This window comes from Theobroma cacao, chromosome 1 (genome assembly GCF_000208745.1).
Source record: "Theobroma cacao cultivar B97-61/B2 chromosome 1, Criollo_cocoa_genome_V2, whole genome shotgun sequence".
NCBI classification, from domain to species: domain Eukaryota; kingdom Viridiplantae; phylum Streptophyta; class Magnoliopsida; order Malvales; family Malvaceae; genus Theobroma; species Theobroma cacao.
Window position 1 is genome coordinate 5,117,122 of NC_030850.1, and position 17,593 is coordinate 5,134,714.

Sequence of the window (17,593 nt, forward strand, 5' to 3'; positions counted from 1 at the left end):
CGCTTCATCTACCATCCAAACCATCCAAACGGCTAGTCATAAATGCCAAATGCTACAAGCTTAAGCATTCGCTTCTTGTCTTGTATCTTCTAAATACGTATAACAAATTTTTTTTACTATTAAATTTAAATATTTATTGAAATCAATTAACGGATATAATATTTATAATTTCATAAGTTTGAGATAAAACAATGTTCCTCATCAAACATCTATAACCAAACCCTGATCAAATAATAGTCACTCCCTCCTACACAAGCATAAAACATCTTGAACATTTCGGATCTATTTACACTCGCCATCAAATAGTTATATAGCTAAAATCCATAAATAAGTTATTAGCAAGTGAGCTAATATAAATAGAATTTTCCTCAAAAAGCTGGAGTAATTACTTGTTTATTTTAAATATGTATAAATATATTATTATTTCAGTAATAATAATGAGGCAAAAAGTTGTGGGCCCTCGTTTTACTCGCAATACATTAAAGCTCCTCAGATAAAACGTGTGTCTTGTTAACAATAAACAATTTAAAGCCGGCACGGGCTAACTCCATAGGTGTATTCGGTCCGACCAATCTGAAACTGAAATAATTAAAATTTAAATTGAAAATAATAATAAATATATTATTATTTTAATTTTAAATTTGAATTTAATAAAAAATAAATATAATAATCTAAGTTATATAGAAATATCTATACGCAAATACATTTGAATTGTTTTTTAATTGTCAACCAGACCGTCACTTATCTACTGTAAACATAACAAAAAAAAAATGCTAATCCATACAAATAGTTCTCTACCCCTCAGATTATTTTTATGCAGAATTGTCAATAACGCACAATCGAAGGACCTAGAAGTTTCTTTGTCATCCAATCATTTTTCTTTTACAACAGATAAACAATAGGAACTATTTAAGGCATCCTCCCATCCCCTGCCCCCCCTTTACTTCATCGTTTGTCTGCCCCTTGGTTTCAATATAATAAGCATTCACTTCAATTCATTGCTCATTACTCAAAGATGGATTCATTTGGAGCCACTAAATCTCATGCAGTATGTGTTCCATTTCCAGCACAAGGCCATGTTAACCCCATGATGCAACTAGCTAAGCTCTTGCACTCAAAACGGTTCCACATAACCTATGTTAACACCGAGTTCAACCATGGACGCTTGATCCGGTCTAGAGGGGAAGAAGCCGTTAAGGGTCTGCCGGATTTCCAGTTCGAAACCATTCCAGATGGGCTGCCACCTTCTGATCGTGATGCAACGCAAGAGGTTCCATCACTATGCGAATCCACAAGGAAGACTTGCTTCGCTCCATTCTTGGAACTGTTAGCTAAGCTAAATTCCTCACCCGAACTGCGGCCTGTTACTTGCATAGTTTCTGATGGAATCATGAACTTCGGAATCAAGGCTGCTGAAGTACTAGGCGTACCATACGTTCAGCTCTGGACTTCTTCAACTTGTGGCTTTTTGGGCTACTTGAAGTACAGAGAACTAACCGAAAGAGGCATTGTTCCATTCAAAGGTACGATATATATATATATATTTAAGATTGTCTCTTCGCAACGATCTCTTAGCCTGCTATGTTATTTGCAGCTATAACTTGAATGTCTGAAAATAGATTTTCATTTTCCATGTTCAGATGAAAACTTCGTTGGTGATGGGACTCTTGATATGCCGATTGATTGGGTCCCTGGTATGAATAACATGCGCCTCAAGGATATTCCAAGCTTCATCAGAACCACCAATCCCGACGACATTATGTTGAATTTCGCCATGTCAGTATCAGAAGAATGCTTAAAATCTACTTCAATAATTTTCAACACATTTGATGAGTTAGACAAAGAAGTGTTAGAAGTCATTGCAGCCAAATCCCCTGATAATTATGCAATTGGTCCACTTAACTTGCTTTGTAGGCAAATTCCAGAAAGCCAATGCAAGTCACTAAATTCAAGCTTATGGAAAGAAGACGCAAGCTGTATCGAATGGCTTAACAAAATGGAACCCAAGTCAGTGGTGTATGTGAATTATGGTAGTGTGACTGTGATGTCAGATCATCATCTGAAAGAATTTGCATGGGGACTGGCAAACAGCAAGCTCCCATTTTTATGGATAGTAAGGCCTGATGTGGTCATGGGCGAGTCTGCTGTTTTGCCTAAAGAATTCATGGAAGAGATAAAGGATAGAGGATTCACAACAAGTTGGTGCCCCCAAGAACAAGTATTGTCCCACCCAGCAGTAGGTGTTTTCCTGACACATTGTGGGTGGAATTCTATGTTAGAAGCCATATGCGAAGGTGTGCCTCTAATCTGCTGGCCTTTCTTTGCTGAGCAACAGACAAATTGTCGATATGCTTGCACCAAATGGGGCATTGGCATGGAAATCAATCCTGACGTCACGCGTGACGATGTCAAGGCTCTTGTTAAGGAAATGATCGAAGGAGATGAGGGAAAAAGGACGAGGCAAATGGCCACGGAATGGAAGAAGAAAGCTGAAGCTGCTAATAGTATCGGAGGTTCTTGCCTTGGTAATTTTGATAGAATGATTAAGAAGGCTCTCCATCATAAAACTAGCTAGATTACTAGTACCATTATTAAATAAAAATAGGTTGGTTTTTCTATCCGTACTGGAATCAATATTGTATCATTGACCCACCTTGTTGCCTTTCTGCTTTCAGTCCACAAAATAAATAATAATAATAATTGAGATCAGTACCAGGTACTGAAATTTGTGTCCAATATACGTGGTTCTTCATTTTTTCTGTTTCTAACAAAAAGGAGGAAAATTCAGTTTTTTAAAATCAACTTTGAATTTAATATATATGTATGAACTGAGAGTATGCACTGAGGGACTGGTCGCTTTCCCTTCTTGAATATGAAAAGGCCTTCTGCTATCTTGCAATAAATCCTGAGTATTTTTTACAATGTATATTTGTGGTTTGTTTTTTTGGATAACTCATAGTCAAAAGTCAGGACCGGCGAGAAGAACCTCCTTACATAGAAAGGAAGCTCAAAAAACACCTACAAATACATCAATAAAGAAAACACCATAAAACGCCTCCAAAAAAGAATAGCACGGACAGGGGCAACGGACCTCTCTTCATAACCCTCAAAAATTTTGAAATTTTTTATATATTATATATTTTTAATAATTTTTAAAAATATTTTTTATTAAATAATTAATATAATTAAAAAATAATAAAATGACTTTACAAGTTTTATTTAATTTTATTCACTTATCTTTTTCTCTCTTCTTTTCTGTCTTTGTATTATAAAATTATAAAGAGGTAAAATTTTTATTTATATTATTATTATTATTTATTTTTTTCAATTCTATTCTATTTGCTTTTTTATAGATTTTTTTTCCTAAATTTCTATGAATGATCAATCATATTTTTTTTTGTTATATAAGTTCTATCTTCTACTTGTTATATATTTTTTCTATTATATAGATTTTATTTTTAATTATTTTAATTTTTATAAATTAAAAAATTATTATATATGTAATTCTCAAATATAAGTTCTAACGTTGCATTATTAGTTATTATTTAAAATTTTATCAATATATTATTTTTTATTAATCTTAATTATATAAAAAAAAATTAATTTTGAGTATATATTTTTAATGTGCTTTATGTTTTATATTTAGTTGAAAGAAAATTATCTTGAGTGTAAGAAAAAATTATTAAATATGTATATCGTATTTAACTATTTATATTTTATGCATTATAATTAAATATTTAGTATTATAAGCTTAAATATAATAAAATAAGAATATTGGATATTAATTATATTAATTTTTTAGTTGTTTATATTGAAAAAGATAAAACTTCAAAATAAAATGGATGATAAATTCCTTAGAGACAATTTAGTTGCTCATATTAAGAAAGATATTGCTATCGTCGAACAAAATTTTTCTAAAGTACTATTATAAGTTTTTTTTTATTTCTTTTAATCTACATGTTATATAAAATTATTGTCTATCATAAATCTTTTGATTATTAATGGTTAAGTTCAATATATTAATTTAAAAATTTTTTAACTCTTATTCTTCTTAGCCTTTGATTCTCTAAAAAAATTGACTAACTCAACCCTTGAGCACAAATTTCCAACATAATCATTCAAGAACCTTAGAGGCTAAATAAAGAACTACCAAATTTTCAAGATAATGCAAATTAATGCGATGCATGAGTTATTCAATATGCGAAAACCAGCATATCTCAAAGCCAAGCAATAAAAAGATTATTACGATTGATTCCATGCTTAGCGAGTTGTTCAGCACAGTGATTGCCCTCTCGAAGAACATGAGACACCTCCAATTGCCTCACATAGAAGGTCAATCTATTGAAAGAATTTCAATGCTTTCTACGGTCTTTTTTCTTGTTTCTGAACCTAGTTAATTGCTGTTCTGAAATCTGATTCAATAATCAGATTCTTAAGTCCTAGCCATGATGATTTATAGAATAATCCCAGGGCAGTCTTAATAGCCCATATTCCCGCCATACTAGCATCGGACGAATCGTTGGGACCAGAAAAAAGAGCAATAATGTTTCCATCCGCATCCCGAAGAACTCAACCAATCCCCCGTGCTACATGGTTTATTTCATAAATATTTGTATCTATAAATACCACAATAAAAGGAAGCTTTGAAGTCTTTTAATCCTATAAGATGCATATCTAACTACTTGAGCTGTACTCTAAAGAGGATTCGACATTTTAAATTCTGTTTAATTATCACTTTTATTTTTTTAATATTCATTTATTTGTGTAAAGAGTGAATAAAAAATTAAAAACAAATAATAAAAAAAAATATCAATCAAATTAAAATTTAGTTTATTGATGTCCAATTAATCGTAGGCGTTTGATGAGGTCCAAAGGGGCAGACGCTGTTACGGGCCTACCTTCTTTCCTGTTTCAAACCATTCAATATGGGCTGCCCTGCCACCTCTGCATAATGATGTCAACATCTGCATGGTTTGCTTAACCTGAAGACTCATGTTACATGATTTCGGATGGAATTATGAGCTTTAACAAAGAAGATCAATATTCAGTTATATATACATAATAAACCAGCCTCCTTATTCCACTTATAATTTGTTTTGCAATCATCTTTATCACATAATTAAATTTACATCCTTCGTCCTTTCACTGTTTTATTTAAAAGAAAAAATATCAATATTTCTTACCAGAAAAAAAATTTATAAAAGGATTATTCTATATATGAACATACACCTCTTTCATTTAAATCATGTCAAGTCATCCATTCAAATCATGTGAAAACGTTATGTTTTGGATAAAAGTAAATCTTAAATGGTGAATATATATTTCTACAAATTTAATAATTACTTTTGTAATAAATAATTGAATTCTATCAAAAAATGATTACGTGACATGATTTATATGAAAAATGAAAAATGTATAAACTAACATGGAGAAAACAATTTCATAGAATGGTCAAATGCTCATTTTATGATCTAACTTCAACCAAATTTTTTATTTCAAGATTTAAGTTATCAATTTGTTTAACTTATTTAAAATGTAACTTTTTGAGTTTCATCTATTCAAGAAAAATCGATGATAAAAATTAAAATACTTAATTAACAAAATTAACGGTTGTTACATGAAGGTGAATTACTTTGTTTCTTTTCTCAAATTAATTTGCTAATTTAATATAATATATAAATTTATATAATTATATAACAAACAAATAAATAGTTAAATAGCTAAAAAATTGAATAAATGCATAAATAAGTTACTAGCAAGTGTATCCTATCCTCCATGAATAGGTAGCAATATAAAAAATAAAAAATAATATAAAAAGTTACTAGCAAGTGAGCAAGTAAATAAATAAATTTTCCTAAAAAAACTAGAGTAATTAATTTTTTATTTTAAATATGTGTAAATATATATATTTTTAAAAAATAGTTATTTGATATAAAAATAATCATATAAATAAGTAAATAAATTAATAATTGAAGAAACAATAAATTATGAAACATAAAAATAATTTCAATTATTTGTTAGCTCTAGAAATATCAAACTATATATTATAAAATTATATAATATACAAACTTTAATGTAATGTTTTTAATAATTATTTGTTCTCATCACAGCTTGCTTCACTCGTTATATTTATTAAATAAATATATTCTAAAGCACCGATTTCAATCTCATCGTTATAATCGCCAAATCTCATTTTTAATTTGAGTAGAGAGCTAATCACCCCTTTATGCCAAACGGAGCTTTAAACCAACCAGAAGAATATAAACAACACATTTTCGCCCGTATTGGGGCCTTTTTTGTCCATATGCTCTAATCGTGATCTCATTCACAATCTTCTTTTCCATGTGATGAGCCAAAAAGTTGCAGGCCCTCGATTTAGTGGCTTTTTTGTCCATAGCTATTTTTGCATAATAAACAACTCAACTGCTGATCAACTCTAATAATTTGAAGTTGTTTATGATTTCATCATGCTATACAGCCAATGAAGTCAGGATTAAGGCATCTTTCTTTGTCGGGGCTGGCATCTTCTTTCTTTTAACTTTATATATTTTTAATTAGTTGTACATGTCTTTTTAAGTACCCATTAAGTTGGGAGGGTTTCTCACAGGCCTTGAATTTTACACTTGAACTCATTGCATTTTATTCAAAGATGGGTTCAATCGGAGCCAGTAAACCCCATGCTGTTTGTGTTCCATATCCTTCACAAGGCCATGTTACCCCAATGATGCACCTAGCTAAGCTTTTGCACTCGAAAGGGTTCCACATAACCTTCGTTAACACTGAGTTCAACTATAGACGCCTGGTCCGGTCCAAAGGGGCAGAAGCTGTTAAGGGTCTGCCAGATTTTCGGTTTGATGCCATTCCGGATGGGCTGCCACATTCTGACCGTGACGCGACACAGGATATTCCAGCGCTATGTGATTCAACGCGGAAAAATTGTCTGGCTCCATTCTTGGAGCTAATAGCAAAGTTAAACTCCTCATCAGAAGTTCCTCCGGTTTCCTGCATTATTTCGGATGGAGTCATGAGCTTTGGTATTAAGGCAGGTGAAATACTTGGCATACCAGAGTTCCAGTTTTGGACTGCCTCAGTTTGTGGCTTCATGGGTTATTTGCAGTACAGCGAACTAGCGAAAAGAGGCATTGTTCCTTTCAAAGGTATATTTTATTTCAGATTTTTTTTTTCATCTATATCCCATAAAGTAGGAGAAGCAAGCCTCAATTTATAACATTTTCTTGATCAAGAAGAATTTATTAATAAAAATAGATTAAAAGAATTCAAGTATCACAAATATTTTTTATTTGATTTATAGCTTTTCAAGTCATAAAATAGTGAAACGTCTAATACTTGTCACTTTTATTTGCAAAGTGATTTACGTTATTCTAAAACTTTGCTATCATGCTCACTTTCGTTTCAACCCCATAACTCTAAGTGAAAGTCATGTTTTCAACTATCTTATGGCCTGATTTATCTTTACAGCTAAGGACAATATTCAAAGGGTAGAATTTAATTTATGCTCTATTTTTTTCAGATGGAAATTTCATTAGTGATGGCACTCTGGATACACCAATTGATTGGATCCCTGGTATGAGTAACATGCGCCTCAAGGATATTCCAAGCTTTATCAGAACCACTGATCCCAATGACATAATGTTTGATTTCTTGGGATCAGAAGCACAAAACTGCTTAAAATCTTCTGCAATCATTTTCAACACATTTGACGAATTAGAACAAGAGGTGCTAGAGGCCATTGTTGCCAAATTCCCTTCTGTTTATACCATAGGTCCCCTGACCTTGCTCGGAAGGCATGTTCCTCAAAGCCAACTCAGATCAGCAAGGTCCAGCTTATGGAAGGAAGACACGAGCTGTATTGAATGGCTTAACAAAAGGGAACCCAATTCGGTGGTGTATGTGAATTACGGTAGTGTGACTGTGATGTCAGATCACCATCTGAAAGAATTTGCTTGGGGGCTTGCAAACAGTAAGCACCCATTTTTATGGATAATTAGGCCTGATGTGGTAATGGGTGAATCTGCTATTTTGCCAGAAGAATTTTTCGAGGAGATTAAGGATAGAGGATTGATAACAAGCTGGTGCCCCCAAGATGAAGTGCTCTGCCACCCATCGGTTGGTGTTTTCCTGACGCATTGTGGATGGAATTTTACATTAGAATCCATATCAGGAGGTGTGCCTGTAATCTGTTGGCCATTCTTTGCTGAGCAACAAACAAATTGTCGATATGCTTGCACCAAATGGGGCATTGGCAGGGAAGTTAATCCTGATGTAAAGCGTGATGATGTTAAGGCTCTTGTAAAGGAAATGATGGAAGGGGATAATGGAAAGCAGATGAGGCAGAAGGCGCTGGAATGGAGGAGCAAAGCAGAAGTTGCCACTGATATTGGAGGATCTTCTTACAATAATTTTGACAGATTCATTAATGAGGCTCTCTCCATCATGGATAAAAATGAAACTTTCTAGTCTAGAGAGTGGTGCAAACTAGTCTGATCTCAACTACCCCTTTCAATAAGCACCAATTTGGTAATTCACGACATTGGTTTTCTAATTTTCCCAATTTAAAAACCATAGCACTGTCAAGCTTTCTGTACGTGGCATGGAATCTGATCAGTTTGGTACTCTATGGATTTGTGATGTTGCAGTTTAAGACTGTATCAAACAAAATAACATTGTTGTATCAAGCACTGAAATGAACAGTTTTTATGAGGCATTGCTATTCTGTTTAAACAAAGGCAGGGCCACAGGGGAAATGAGACAGATTTGAAAATGAAAAATTACAGAATATCTAATTTGCTTTAGCTCTAGTTAACAGTCTTGGGGTTTATTTTTTTACATCACAAAAGCCAATTAACTTTCACCATATTTGGAACTTTCTTTTTTTTTTTTACATTAATCGAAAATATATGTTATTAGACGGAAAAAGTTGCACTACTAATTTCACTAATAGTCAATCCCTTGAATCTCTTCAACAAAAATAAATAAATAAATAAAAGGAAGATGGGATTATTTTGTCATTTTAGCAAATCATAGGCTTGTTTTTAGGGTTTTTTTTTTTTCACGAATATGATAGATATTTTAATATTATTTTAATATACGATTGCTTAGGCAACTTGACTTTGTGCTTTCGGCTACCATCTGTTTCGCGTAACTACCAAAGTTTCTTTGAGCAGCTTAGTCTTTGTAATTTGTTTTGTTTTTTTGCCACAGTGGTCTTTCATTCCAATGAGAGTCTCCGGCAATTAATGGCTAGAGACTAGTAATGGCATATCGGTTTTGTGGTCAATAAAATTCATCTTTTGAAAAACAATATATATGAATGTTGTCAGGACCACCACATGCACTTGTTGGCAATAAAAGTCCAAATCCTATCATTATCAATATATAATATCTATTTATAAATTCTTCTTTTATAATTAAATTGTTAAAGTTTAAGACAAATGTTTGAAAACAAAACTATCATGTTATATCAAGTTAATGTGCAGAGATGATGAGTGCATGTCATTATCATTAACATAAATCTTTTGGTTTTTTTTTTTTTTCTTTAGGCAGCCGATATATAAAAGCAAGATGCCAATTGAATGTTGCCAAACCTTTTGATTAAGTTAAATGATCAATTAAGGAAATTCCCTTCTGATTAATAGTCTTGGATTTAGACTACACACGACACAGATTAGCTTTGAAAATTCAAAACGTTATGTATGAAATGACGTTGTTGTAAAAGGACATGGTGATAAGAATGGAACTCTTTTTCCTCAATTCCTACTCTTATCTCTTCATTTGTTTTTTATTTTTCTTTAAAGTTCTGGATTGTCCGAGAACTCACCGGAAGTAAGGGGAAACAAAGAAAAGAAGATGTAAGAGTAACCGGAGATTCCATAGCAATGAGACATAGAAAGCCGAGATGATGTGCTCTTTTCCTAGATTTATGCCTACCTAATTAGTTACTTAGTCCTAACTAAGTAATTATTTATTAGGAGATTTTATTCATTTACTTGTCTAGAAAATAATTCAACATAATTTTTTTTTTTAAAAAAAGAGACATTATGATGTTATGTGATCACCAACAATTTAGTCAGTAACTAAAATCATTGATCCTTTGACAATTTACAGTTCTTCAATTATATATATCCCCTTCACTTTTTCAAATACATATATATCCTTAACAATAATAAAAATAATTTGAAAATGTCACATTGAAAAGAGACGTTAATGTCTGTTGAACAATCTCATTTTTCAATATACATATATATATATATATATGGAGATGAGGAATTTGTACTAATTTTTTGAGTAGAAAGATGGATAAACTTACTATTAAGTGTAATATACTTGGAATATAATTAGTGTATATGTGTTTATTTTAAAAGAAAAGGTAAAATGGAAGGTAGAATTGGACTAGATGATTCCTTCTCTAGCTTATTAGAGTTAAGTGCTCTAATACAAACAAATTGATCAGAAAGATGGGTACATCCTCTTTAATTTGAGTATTTGACTAAGAAAATATCTAGGCAAACTCGGCTCCGTATTTATTGCTCATCCTTAGCTTTCAAATTTTATTAATTAAGATTTTAAAAATACAAAGTGGTCCAGGAATCTCCTGGGAGAAGGACAAAATCTGCTTTACAGGAACAGAACAGATATGCCTCTAATATGTATGTATAATTCATCAATCATGAAACCTCAAACCTTTGTTTCATAAAAGACATTTTCCTTTTCTTATAATTTTTCTTAGTGCTTCTAAAGCTTCACAAAATCTAGGAAAGCTTTTCCCTGTAGAGACCTTGAATTGTCAGCTGTATCATTGCTTTGCTAAGATGGGTTCAGTTGAGACCAGGAAACCACATGCTGTTTGCATTCCGTATCCATCACAAGGCCATGTTACCCCCATGATGCAACTGGCTAAGCTCTTGCACTCAAGAGGCTTCCATATAACCTTTGTTAACACCGAGTTCAACCATAGGCGCTTGATCAGGTCCAAAGGGCCAGACTCTGTTAAAGGCCTGCCTGATTTCCGGTTCGAAACGATTCCAGAAGGGCTGCCACCCTCTGATCGTGATGCAACTCAGGATGTTCCAGCGCTATGTGATTCAACACGAAAGAATTGTCTGGCTCCATTCTTAGAGCTACTCTCGAAGTTAAATTCCTCAGCCCAAGTACCGCCTGTTACTTGCATTATTTCGGATGGAGTTATGAGCTTCGCTATTAAGGCTGCTGAAGTACTAGGCATACCAGAAGTTCAATTTTGGACTGCCTCAGCTTGTAGCTTCATGGGATATCTACAATTCAGTGAACTACTCGAAAGAGGCATCATTCCATTCAAAAGTAATAACTTTTATTTTAACTTTGTTAATAGTATCCATCACCTGTGCAATTCTGATCTATATTTACGGTTATGAAAATCGTCTAAAGACTGAAATTTCACTCTTGCTTGTGTCAGATGAAAATTTTCTTAGCGATGGCACTCTTGATACACCTATTGATTGGATCCCTGGAATGAGTAACATTCGCCTCAGAGATATTCCGAGTTTTATTAGAGTGAACAATCCAAATGATATTATGTTTGATTTCATGGGATCAGAAGCACGAAATTGCCTCAAAGCTCCTGCGATCATCTTCAACACGTTTGATGAGTTTGAACATGAAGTGCTAGAAGCAATCGCCGCCAAATTCCCTCGAATTTATACTACAGGGCCACTGCCCTCGCTTGCCAGGCACATGCCAGACGGTCCATCAAAGTCAATAACATCAAGCCTATGGAAAGAAGACACAAACTGCATTGAATGGCTTAACAAAAGGGAACCAAGTTCAGTTGTGTACGTGAATTATGGTAGCGTGACTGTGATGTCAGAGCAGCATCTGAAAGAATTTGCCTGGGGGCTGGCTAATTCTAAGCACCCATTTTTATGGATCGTTAGGCCTGATGTTGTGATGGGCGATTCTGCAATTCTGCCTGAAGAATTTTTCGAGGAGATAAAGGATAGAGCATTGATAACAAGCTGGTGCGCCCAATATCAGGTTCTTTCACATCCTTCAGTTGGTGTTTTCCTAACACATTGTGGGTGGAATTCTACCATGGAAGCCATATGTGGAGGTGTACCGGTGATATGTTGGCCATTTTTTGCTGATCAACAAACAAACTGTCGGTATGCTTGCACCACTTGGGGCATTGGGATGGAGGTTGATCATGATGTAAAGCGAGAGAACATTGAGTTTTTGGTTAAGGAAATGATGGAAGGGGATGCAGGAAAGAAAATGAAGGAGAAGGCTTTGGAATGGAAGAAGAAAGCAGAAGCAGCTACCGATGTTGGCGGAGCATCTTACAATGATTTCGATAGATTTGTTAAAGAAGCTCTCCATCATGGTTAACTGGAAATTGTTGTTCAAGTGGAAAGTGCATTCGAGAACTACTTAAATAAACCACTTCCACTTGGGTAATTCATTGCCCAATGCCTTTCACTTTATTCTCAACCTGTTTTTTCTATTTTGTGTTAGCAGGAGCTCAAGAGGTTTCTATATAAGTTATCAATAAAATCAAAGAATATCTTTGGTATAGAGCAATATTAAGATTTTATATTTATTCAAGATTGATTTTTTGAAGTGTTGAATTCTTTGATAATTAAAGTTACATGATCAAGAATGTTAGATGATCCGATTTTTTATTAAATATATAATAATTTATATATTAAAGTTAGTTAATTATAATTGTAATTGTAATTGTTACTATGGCAGTTATTGTCTCCATCATAATCATGCTTCCCTTCCAAAATGGAGGGTGGTAAGTAGAATTTTCGCTTCCATGATCCATAATAGTGTCGCCTTTTTTTGGAAAAAGGGAGCAAAACAGGGCAATTAATGAAGTAGCTAGTCTCCAAATTTGTTTTGGAGGCATACTGATTGTTTCTTAATTCCATTAATGTATTGTAAAATATATGCATCTAAGAATCGATACTAATTGTAATCTCACAAGATAATCAAAATAAAGAATAATAAAAATCATCTGTCCCTCTAGTTGCAGTTGCTCTGACAAAATATTCAAAACAAATTCCATGCTGCAAGCTTCTCATTGCTGTCCTTCTTTTTGAGCTTTTCTTGGGCTTTAGGTGGATTCCTTGCTTTCGGACCACAAGTCGGTTCGTTATGATGGATTTGCTGGTTCAGGGCTTGCTCTTTTGATGTCTTTTTTTAATATTTAGATTTTGTCTAGACTTTGTTTAGGATTTTTGTTGCTTACTGCTTGTTGAGCAGTGATTCCTTTGTAATCGTATGGTAGAGAGTCTTTGTCAATTAGACTAAAGATTTACTGTGACATTATCGGTGATAGAGAAATAAAACTTAGCTTTTCAAAAAAAAAAAATCATTTGCCTCTTAAATGTGACGGTTTCTTTTATCAGCCATAAAACCTATGATCGATTCATTAATGCGAAAATGAATACAATTCGAGGTGGATGAAGGGAAGGGATGAGATGAGATCCATTGGATTTGTAAGCAATTATGAATACCCCACGAAAACGAAGAGTTGGCAAGCACGATTTAATATTGGATGACTAAAAACGGAAGGGAAATTTCAATATCAACTTTTAAATATATATAAATATATATAAATATATATATATATATATATGAAATTGTATAAAAACAACAAAATATCGTTAATTTTTCTTTTTTTTTTATTATGAAAAAGGATATTCGTTAGAAAACCCTTCAATAATGCATCAAAACAATGCAATTCGAATTTAGTATTTTCGTGTCACACTTTCAATGCATGAATGGGATGTGATTTTAAGATTCTTCCTCTGTTAGAGGCAATAATTGTACTAGTGCTGAGCAAAATAGTTGTACTAGCTAATGACAAGAATCGACAGATAAACAGAAATTTGTCGCATGGGCAATATGTACATATCTCTCCAGTACCTCCACCTTGATCTTATACCAAGGAAAGGAAAAATGAAATGCTTCTAACAAGTCATTTGGATATCTTGCCAGGCTGTTGAACTTGTTTTTGACCCCAAAATAACAAAACTAGGCCTGTTCTAAAGGAACACAACAGTGCCACAGTTTTCAGCAGCTAAAGCAGAACAATGAAACAGAGTTTTGTGTTAATTATCCCAAGTTTCATGCTCGAACCTTAATTCATTCCCATTAGCTGGTATACGAGGGTTTATACTCTTAACTACACCGTACAAGTGGTTTAAGTTAGCCATACAGGTTTCTACTCCAGAGTCTTATCACACCATCGATAATTTTAACGCAACAAGTATAATGACTAAATAAACTGAGAAACAAGTTCTCTATTCAATGAGAACTAAATTTTTTTCGTAATTACAACTCTAAGGCCCTGCCAGAATCCTTTTTCCTGGTAGTGTTTCATGGCAGTAATAAGACCCATCAAATACAAGTCCTAAATCTGCTTAGGGAATTCAAAGTATTGAAGATGATGGATGAAGAAAGTGTGAAACACTACTTAGAGAAGGTTTTGAGAGTAGTCAATCGGTTGAGATTACTTGAGGACAATTTACCATAGAAAAGAATGGTCAACAAATTCCTTGTAAGCCTGCTAGAGAAACTTGAAGCCAAGATATCTTTTTTGGAAGACTTGAAGGATATATCAGCGTTAACCGTGACCGAACTCGTAAATGTTCTTCAAGCGCAAGAACAGAGAAGGGCTTTAAGACAGGAAGATCATGTAGAAAATGGTTTACTGGCACGAGCAAATGAGAAAAAAAATGGTAATAAGAAACAGGGTAAGCAAAAGGCTTGATACCCTCTCTGTTCTTACTGTAAAAAATGCAAACATACTAAGTGTTTTTGGTACTACAAACCAAATGTTACATGTAGGTCTTGTAACTAGTTTGGTCATGTGGAGAAAGCCTACAAGAACAAAGCCGATCAAGGAGAAGAAAAAGCTACAAAAGTCGAGGAACATGAGGCGAATGAGGAGGGGTTATTCATGACCAAGATACCTAAGAGGTCAATAAGCTCTAGAGCAGTAGAAGATATTAGTGTACTTCAGCAACATGTTGCGTCTTTTGACCAAGACAACGATGGAATTATTTATCCCTAAGAGACTTACAAAGATAAGCGTGAGAGTGATTAAGGAACATATGACTCTAAAGGATAGATTTAAATTAATAAGATCCAAACTGGGAGTATTGAAAGATGACCCTAAGGAGGTGAGTTGGAGTTAGGCCCTGCTTGTAATACTCCCTACTGCAAAAAGTTAGTTTTCAACTTGGAAAAGTAGTGTTGTGTGCTAATTACATGTTTTTACTTTGTAGTTATTTGGTTTCTTTTACTTGGTGGTTATTTAGTTTTTCATGTTGATCATGTTTTGGCAATTAATACAAATGTAAGGGACAGCCCACAAATTTAATAGTGTCACAATTCCAAGTAATGTTATTTATTTTCTTTAATTTTATCCGTTTGTTTTTCAGCGTTATCTTTTGTAAAAATATAAAAATTGTTATATTTTTTAATGAAAGTTTCTTTTGTTTTGCATTCAACAAACTCTTAAATCTCTCAAAATTCTAACAGTTTATAGCAGGATCTGAGTGTGCCAATCTTGACTCAATGGCCAACAAGAGAAAAATCAGGCTAAAAGAAAAAGAACACTGGTCCAAAAAGCAAACATATCGTGCAGACTTTGATACAATGAATGCTAACTATTAGACCTTAAAGTTTAAGTTGATAAGCTGGAGACAACCAAACATTATTATATGTCCTAAAATTGAGTTATGCTGTCGACTGCTCTGCTTTGATGTTTGCAGCAATTTATATATGCCAACAGATCGTGTAAGTTTTTCCTTAAGCAAGCTGCCTAAGCTGGTGGAAGATTAGGTAGGTGAACTTTGGAGACATCGATGTATCATTTGTAAACACATTATTATTTCAATTAACGATACAAACAATACCGTGCCAAGGAAGCATTAGAAGAACAGCATCTACATTAATGAATTTGTAGAATTTCCTTAATGAATTTGTTAAAATTATTGTAAGATGATCCTCCAATATTAGTCGCCTCCTCTGCTTTCTTCTTCCATTCTAAAGCATTGTTTTTCATTTGCTTGCCTTTGTCTCCTTCCATCACTTCCTTCACTAGAGTTGTAACTTCATCACGCTTCACGTCATGGCTAATCTCTATGCCGATTCCCCATAGAGTGCATGAATATAGACAATTTGTCGGCTGTTCGTCAAAGAAAGGCCAACAGATCACAGGCCTACCTCCACTGATACTTTCCAATGTAGAATTCCATCCACAGTGTGTAAGAAAGGCACCTACTGACGGGTGAGTAAGCACTTGATCTTGTGGGCACCACTTCACCATCAATCCTCTGTCCTCAATCTCCTCATAGTATTCTTTAGGCAAGATACCGGAATTCCCCATAACCACATCAGGCCTTACCACCCATAAAAATGGGACTTTGCTATTTGCAAGCCCCCATGCAAATTCCTTGAAGTGTTGGTCTGACATCACGGTTATGCTGCCAAAGCTTACAAACAAAACAGAGCTAGATTGTCTCTTATCAAGCCATCCGAGACATTTGGAATCCTCCTTCCATAAGCTAGACCTGAGAGACTCAGCTTGGCTGAGAGGCGTATGCCTTTCCAGCAAGGAAAGGGGGCCTATGGTATATATGTTAGGGGACCTGGCAGCAATTGCCCCTAGCGCTTGATGCTCTAGCTCCTCAAGTGTATTTAGAATGATTGCAGAAGATTTTAAGCAATTTTGTGCTTCTTCACTCATGAAATTTAACATTATATCCCTTGGATCAGTGGTTCTGATCAACGTAGGGAAATCCTTAAGGCGCATGTTCATCATGCCTGGAACTCCGGGGACTGGTGTATCCAGTGTGCCATCTTTGATGAAGTTTTCATCTGAAGACACATCAAAACATAAGTTTTGTTACTAAGCATGGTTTCCTGTTATATATAAAGATCGATTAAAGTTAGTTGAAGGATGAAGTTCTCGATCCTCATACTTTAAATAGCAAAAAATATTTGGTTATTAAGCAAGGCTTTAGGTCGACTGATTCTTCGTAAATAACAAAAATGTACCTTTAAATGGAACAATGCCTGCTTTGATGAGTTCACTAAAATGCAAATATGCCATGAAACCACAAGCCGAGGTGGTCCAAAATTGAGCTTCAGGTATGCCTAGTTCCTCAGCTGCTTTGATGGTGAAGGTCATGGATCCGTCTGAGATAATACAGCTCACTGGAGGAGATCCTGTTGAAGAATTGAGCTTAGCTAGCAGCTCTCTAAATGGACCCAAGCAGTTTTTCTGAACTGAATCAGATAGAGCCCAAATGTCTTGGGTTGCATCACGAGCAGATGGCGGCAGCCCATCGGGTATGGTCTCAAACTGAAAATCAGGCAGACCCTTGACAAAGCCTGGCCCTTTGGACCTGACTAGGCGCTTATGGTTAAACTCAGTGTTAACAAAGGTTATGTAGAAGCCTCTTGAGTGTAAAAGCTTGGCTAGCTGCATTAAGGGATTTACATGGCCTTGTGCGGGGTATGGGACAAAGACTGCATGAGGCTTGTTAAGCGAACCCATCTCTGGAACTTGAATGAATTTGAG

At 34.3% G+C, this 17,593-nt stretch overlaps 4 protein-coding genes across 5 annotated transcripts; 3 read left to right on the forward strand and 1 right to left on the reverse strand.

Annotated features, from left to right (window-relative positions):
- Positions 894–2,736, forward strand: LOC18611540 (7-deoxyloganetin glucosyltransferase). 2 transcript variants are annotated; one of them, XM_018126269.1, is made up of 3 exons: positions 894–1,523; positions 1,641–1,776; positions 1,915–2,736. In XM_018126269.1, exons 1-3 carry the CDS (start codon positions 1,016–1,018, stop codon positions 2,573–2,575), a joined length of 1,305 nt encoding a protein of 434 aa, XP_017981758.1. In that variant the 5' UTR covers positions 894–1,015; the 3' UTR covers positions 2,576–2,736. The 2 variants fall into 2 exon arrangements, with proteins under 2 accessions (XP_017981758.1, XP_007047907.2); XM_007047845.2 differs by having other exon boundaries at positions 897–1,523; positions 1,641–2,736.
- LOC18611541 (7-deoxyloganetin glucosyltransferase) lies at positions 6,582–8,780 on the forward strand. Its single transcript, XM_007047846.2, has 2 exons — positions 6,582–7,157; positions 7,532–8,780. Exons 1-2 carry the CDS (start codon positions 6,650–6,652, stop codon positions 8,476–8,478), a joined length of 1,455 nt encoding a protein of 484 aa, XP_007047908.2. The 5' UTR covers positions 6,582–6,649; the 3' UTR covers positions 8,479–8,780.
- On the forward strand, positions 10,662–12,597 carry LOC18611542 (7-deoxyloganetin glucosyltransferase). The gene is made up of 2 exons (XM_007047847.2): positions 10,662–11,337; positions 11,453–12,597. The coding sequence occupies exons 1-2, from the start codon at positions 10,830–10,832 to the stop codon at positions 12,379–12,381; spliced, it is 1,437 nt and encodes a 478-aa protein (XP_007047909.1). The 5' UTR covers positions 10,662–10,829; the 3' UTR covers positions 12,382–12,597.
- LOC18611543 (7-deoxyloganetin glucosyltransferase) lies at positions 15,695–17,569 on the reverse strand. Its single transcript, XM_007047848.2, has 2 exons — positions 17,068–17,569; positions 15,695–16,887 (listed from the first exon to the last, which is right to left on the reverse strand). The coding sequence occupies exons 1-2, from the start codon at positions 17,567–17,569 to the stop codon at positions 15,959–15,961; spliced, it is 1,431 nt and encodes a 476-aa protein (XP_007047910.1). The 3' UTR covers positions 15,695–15,958.

Excerpts from the sequence above, each read along its gene's own strand:
- LOC18611540 (XM_007047845.2), top strand. The coding sequence starts at position 1,016 with ATGGATTCATTTGGAGCCACTAAATCTCATGCAGTATGTGTTCCATTT. Across the intron at positions 1,524-1,640 it reads AGGCATTGTTCCATTCAAAG|ATGAAAACTTCGTTGGTGAT; the intron begins GTACGATATATA and ends TTCCATGTTCAG.
- LOC18611541 (XM_007047846.2), top strand. The coding sequence starts at position 6,650 with ATGGGTTCAATCGGAGCCAGTAAACCCCATGCTGTTTGTGTTCCATAT. Across the intron at positions 7,158-7,531 it reads AGGCATTGTTCCTTTCAAAG|ATGGAAATTTCATTAGTGAT; the intron begins GTATATTTTATT and ends TATTTTTTTCAG.
- LOC18611542 (XM_007047847.2), top strand. The coding sequence starts at position 10,830 with ATGGGTTCAGTTGAGACCAGGAAACCACATGCTGTTTGCATTCCGTAT. Across the intron at positions 11,338-11,452 it reads AGGCATCATTCCATTCAAAA|ATGAAAATTTTCTTAGCGAT; the intron begins GTAATAACTTTT and ends TGCTTGTGTCAG.
- LOC18611543 (XM_007047848.2), bottom strand. The coding sequence starts at position 17,569 with ATGGGTTCGCTTAACAAGCCTCATGCAGTCTTTGTCCCATACCCCGCA. Across the intron at positions 16,888-17,067 it reads AGGCATTGTTCCATTTAAAG|ATGAAAACTTCATCAAAGAT; the intron begins GTACATTTTTGT and ends ATGTGTCTTCAG.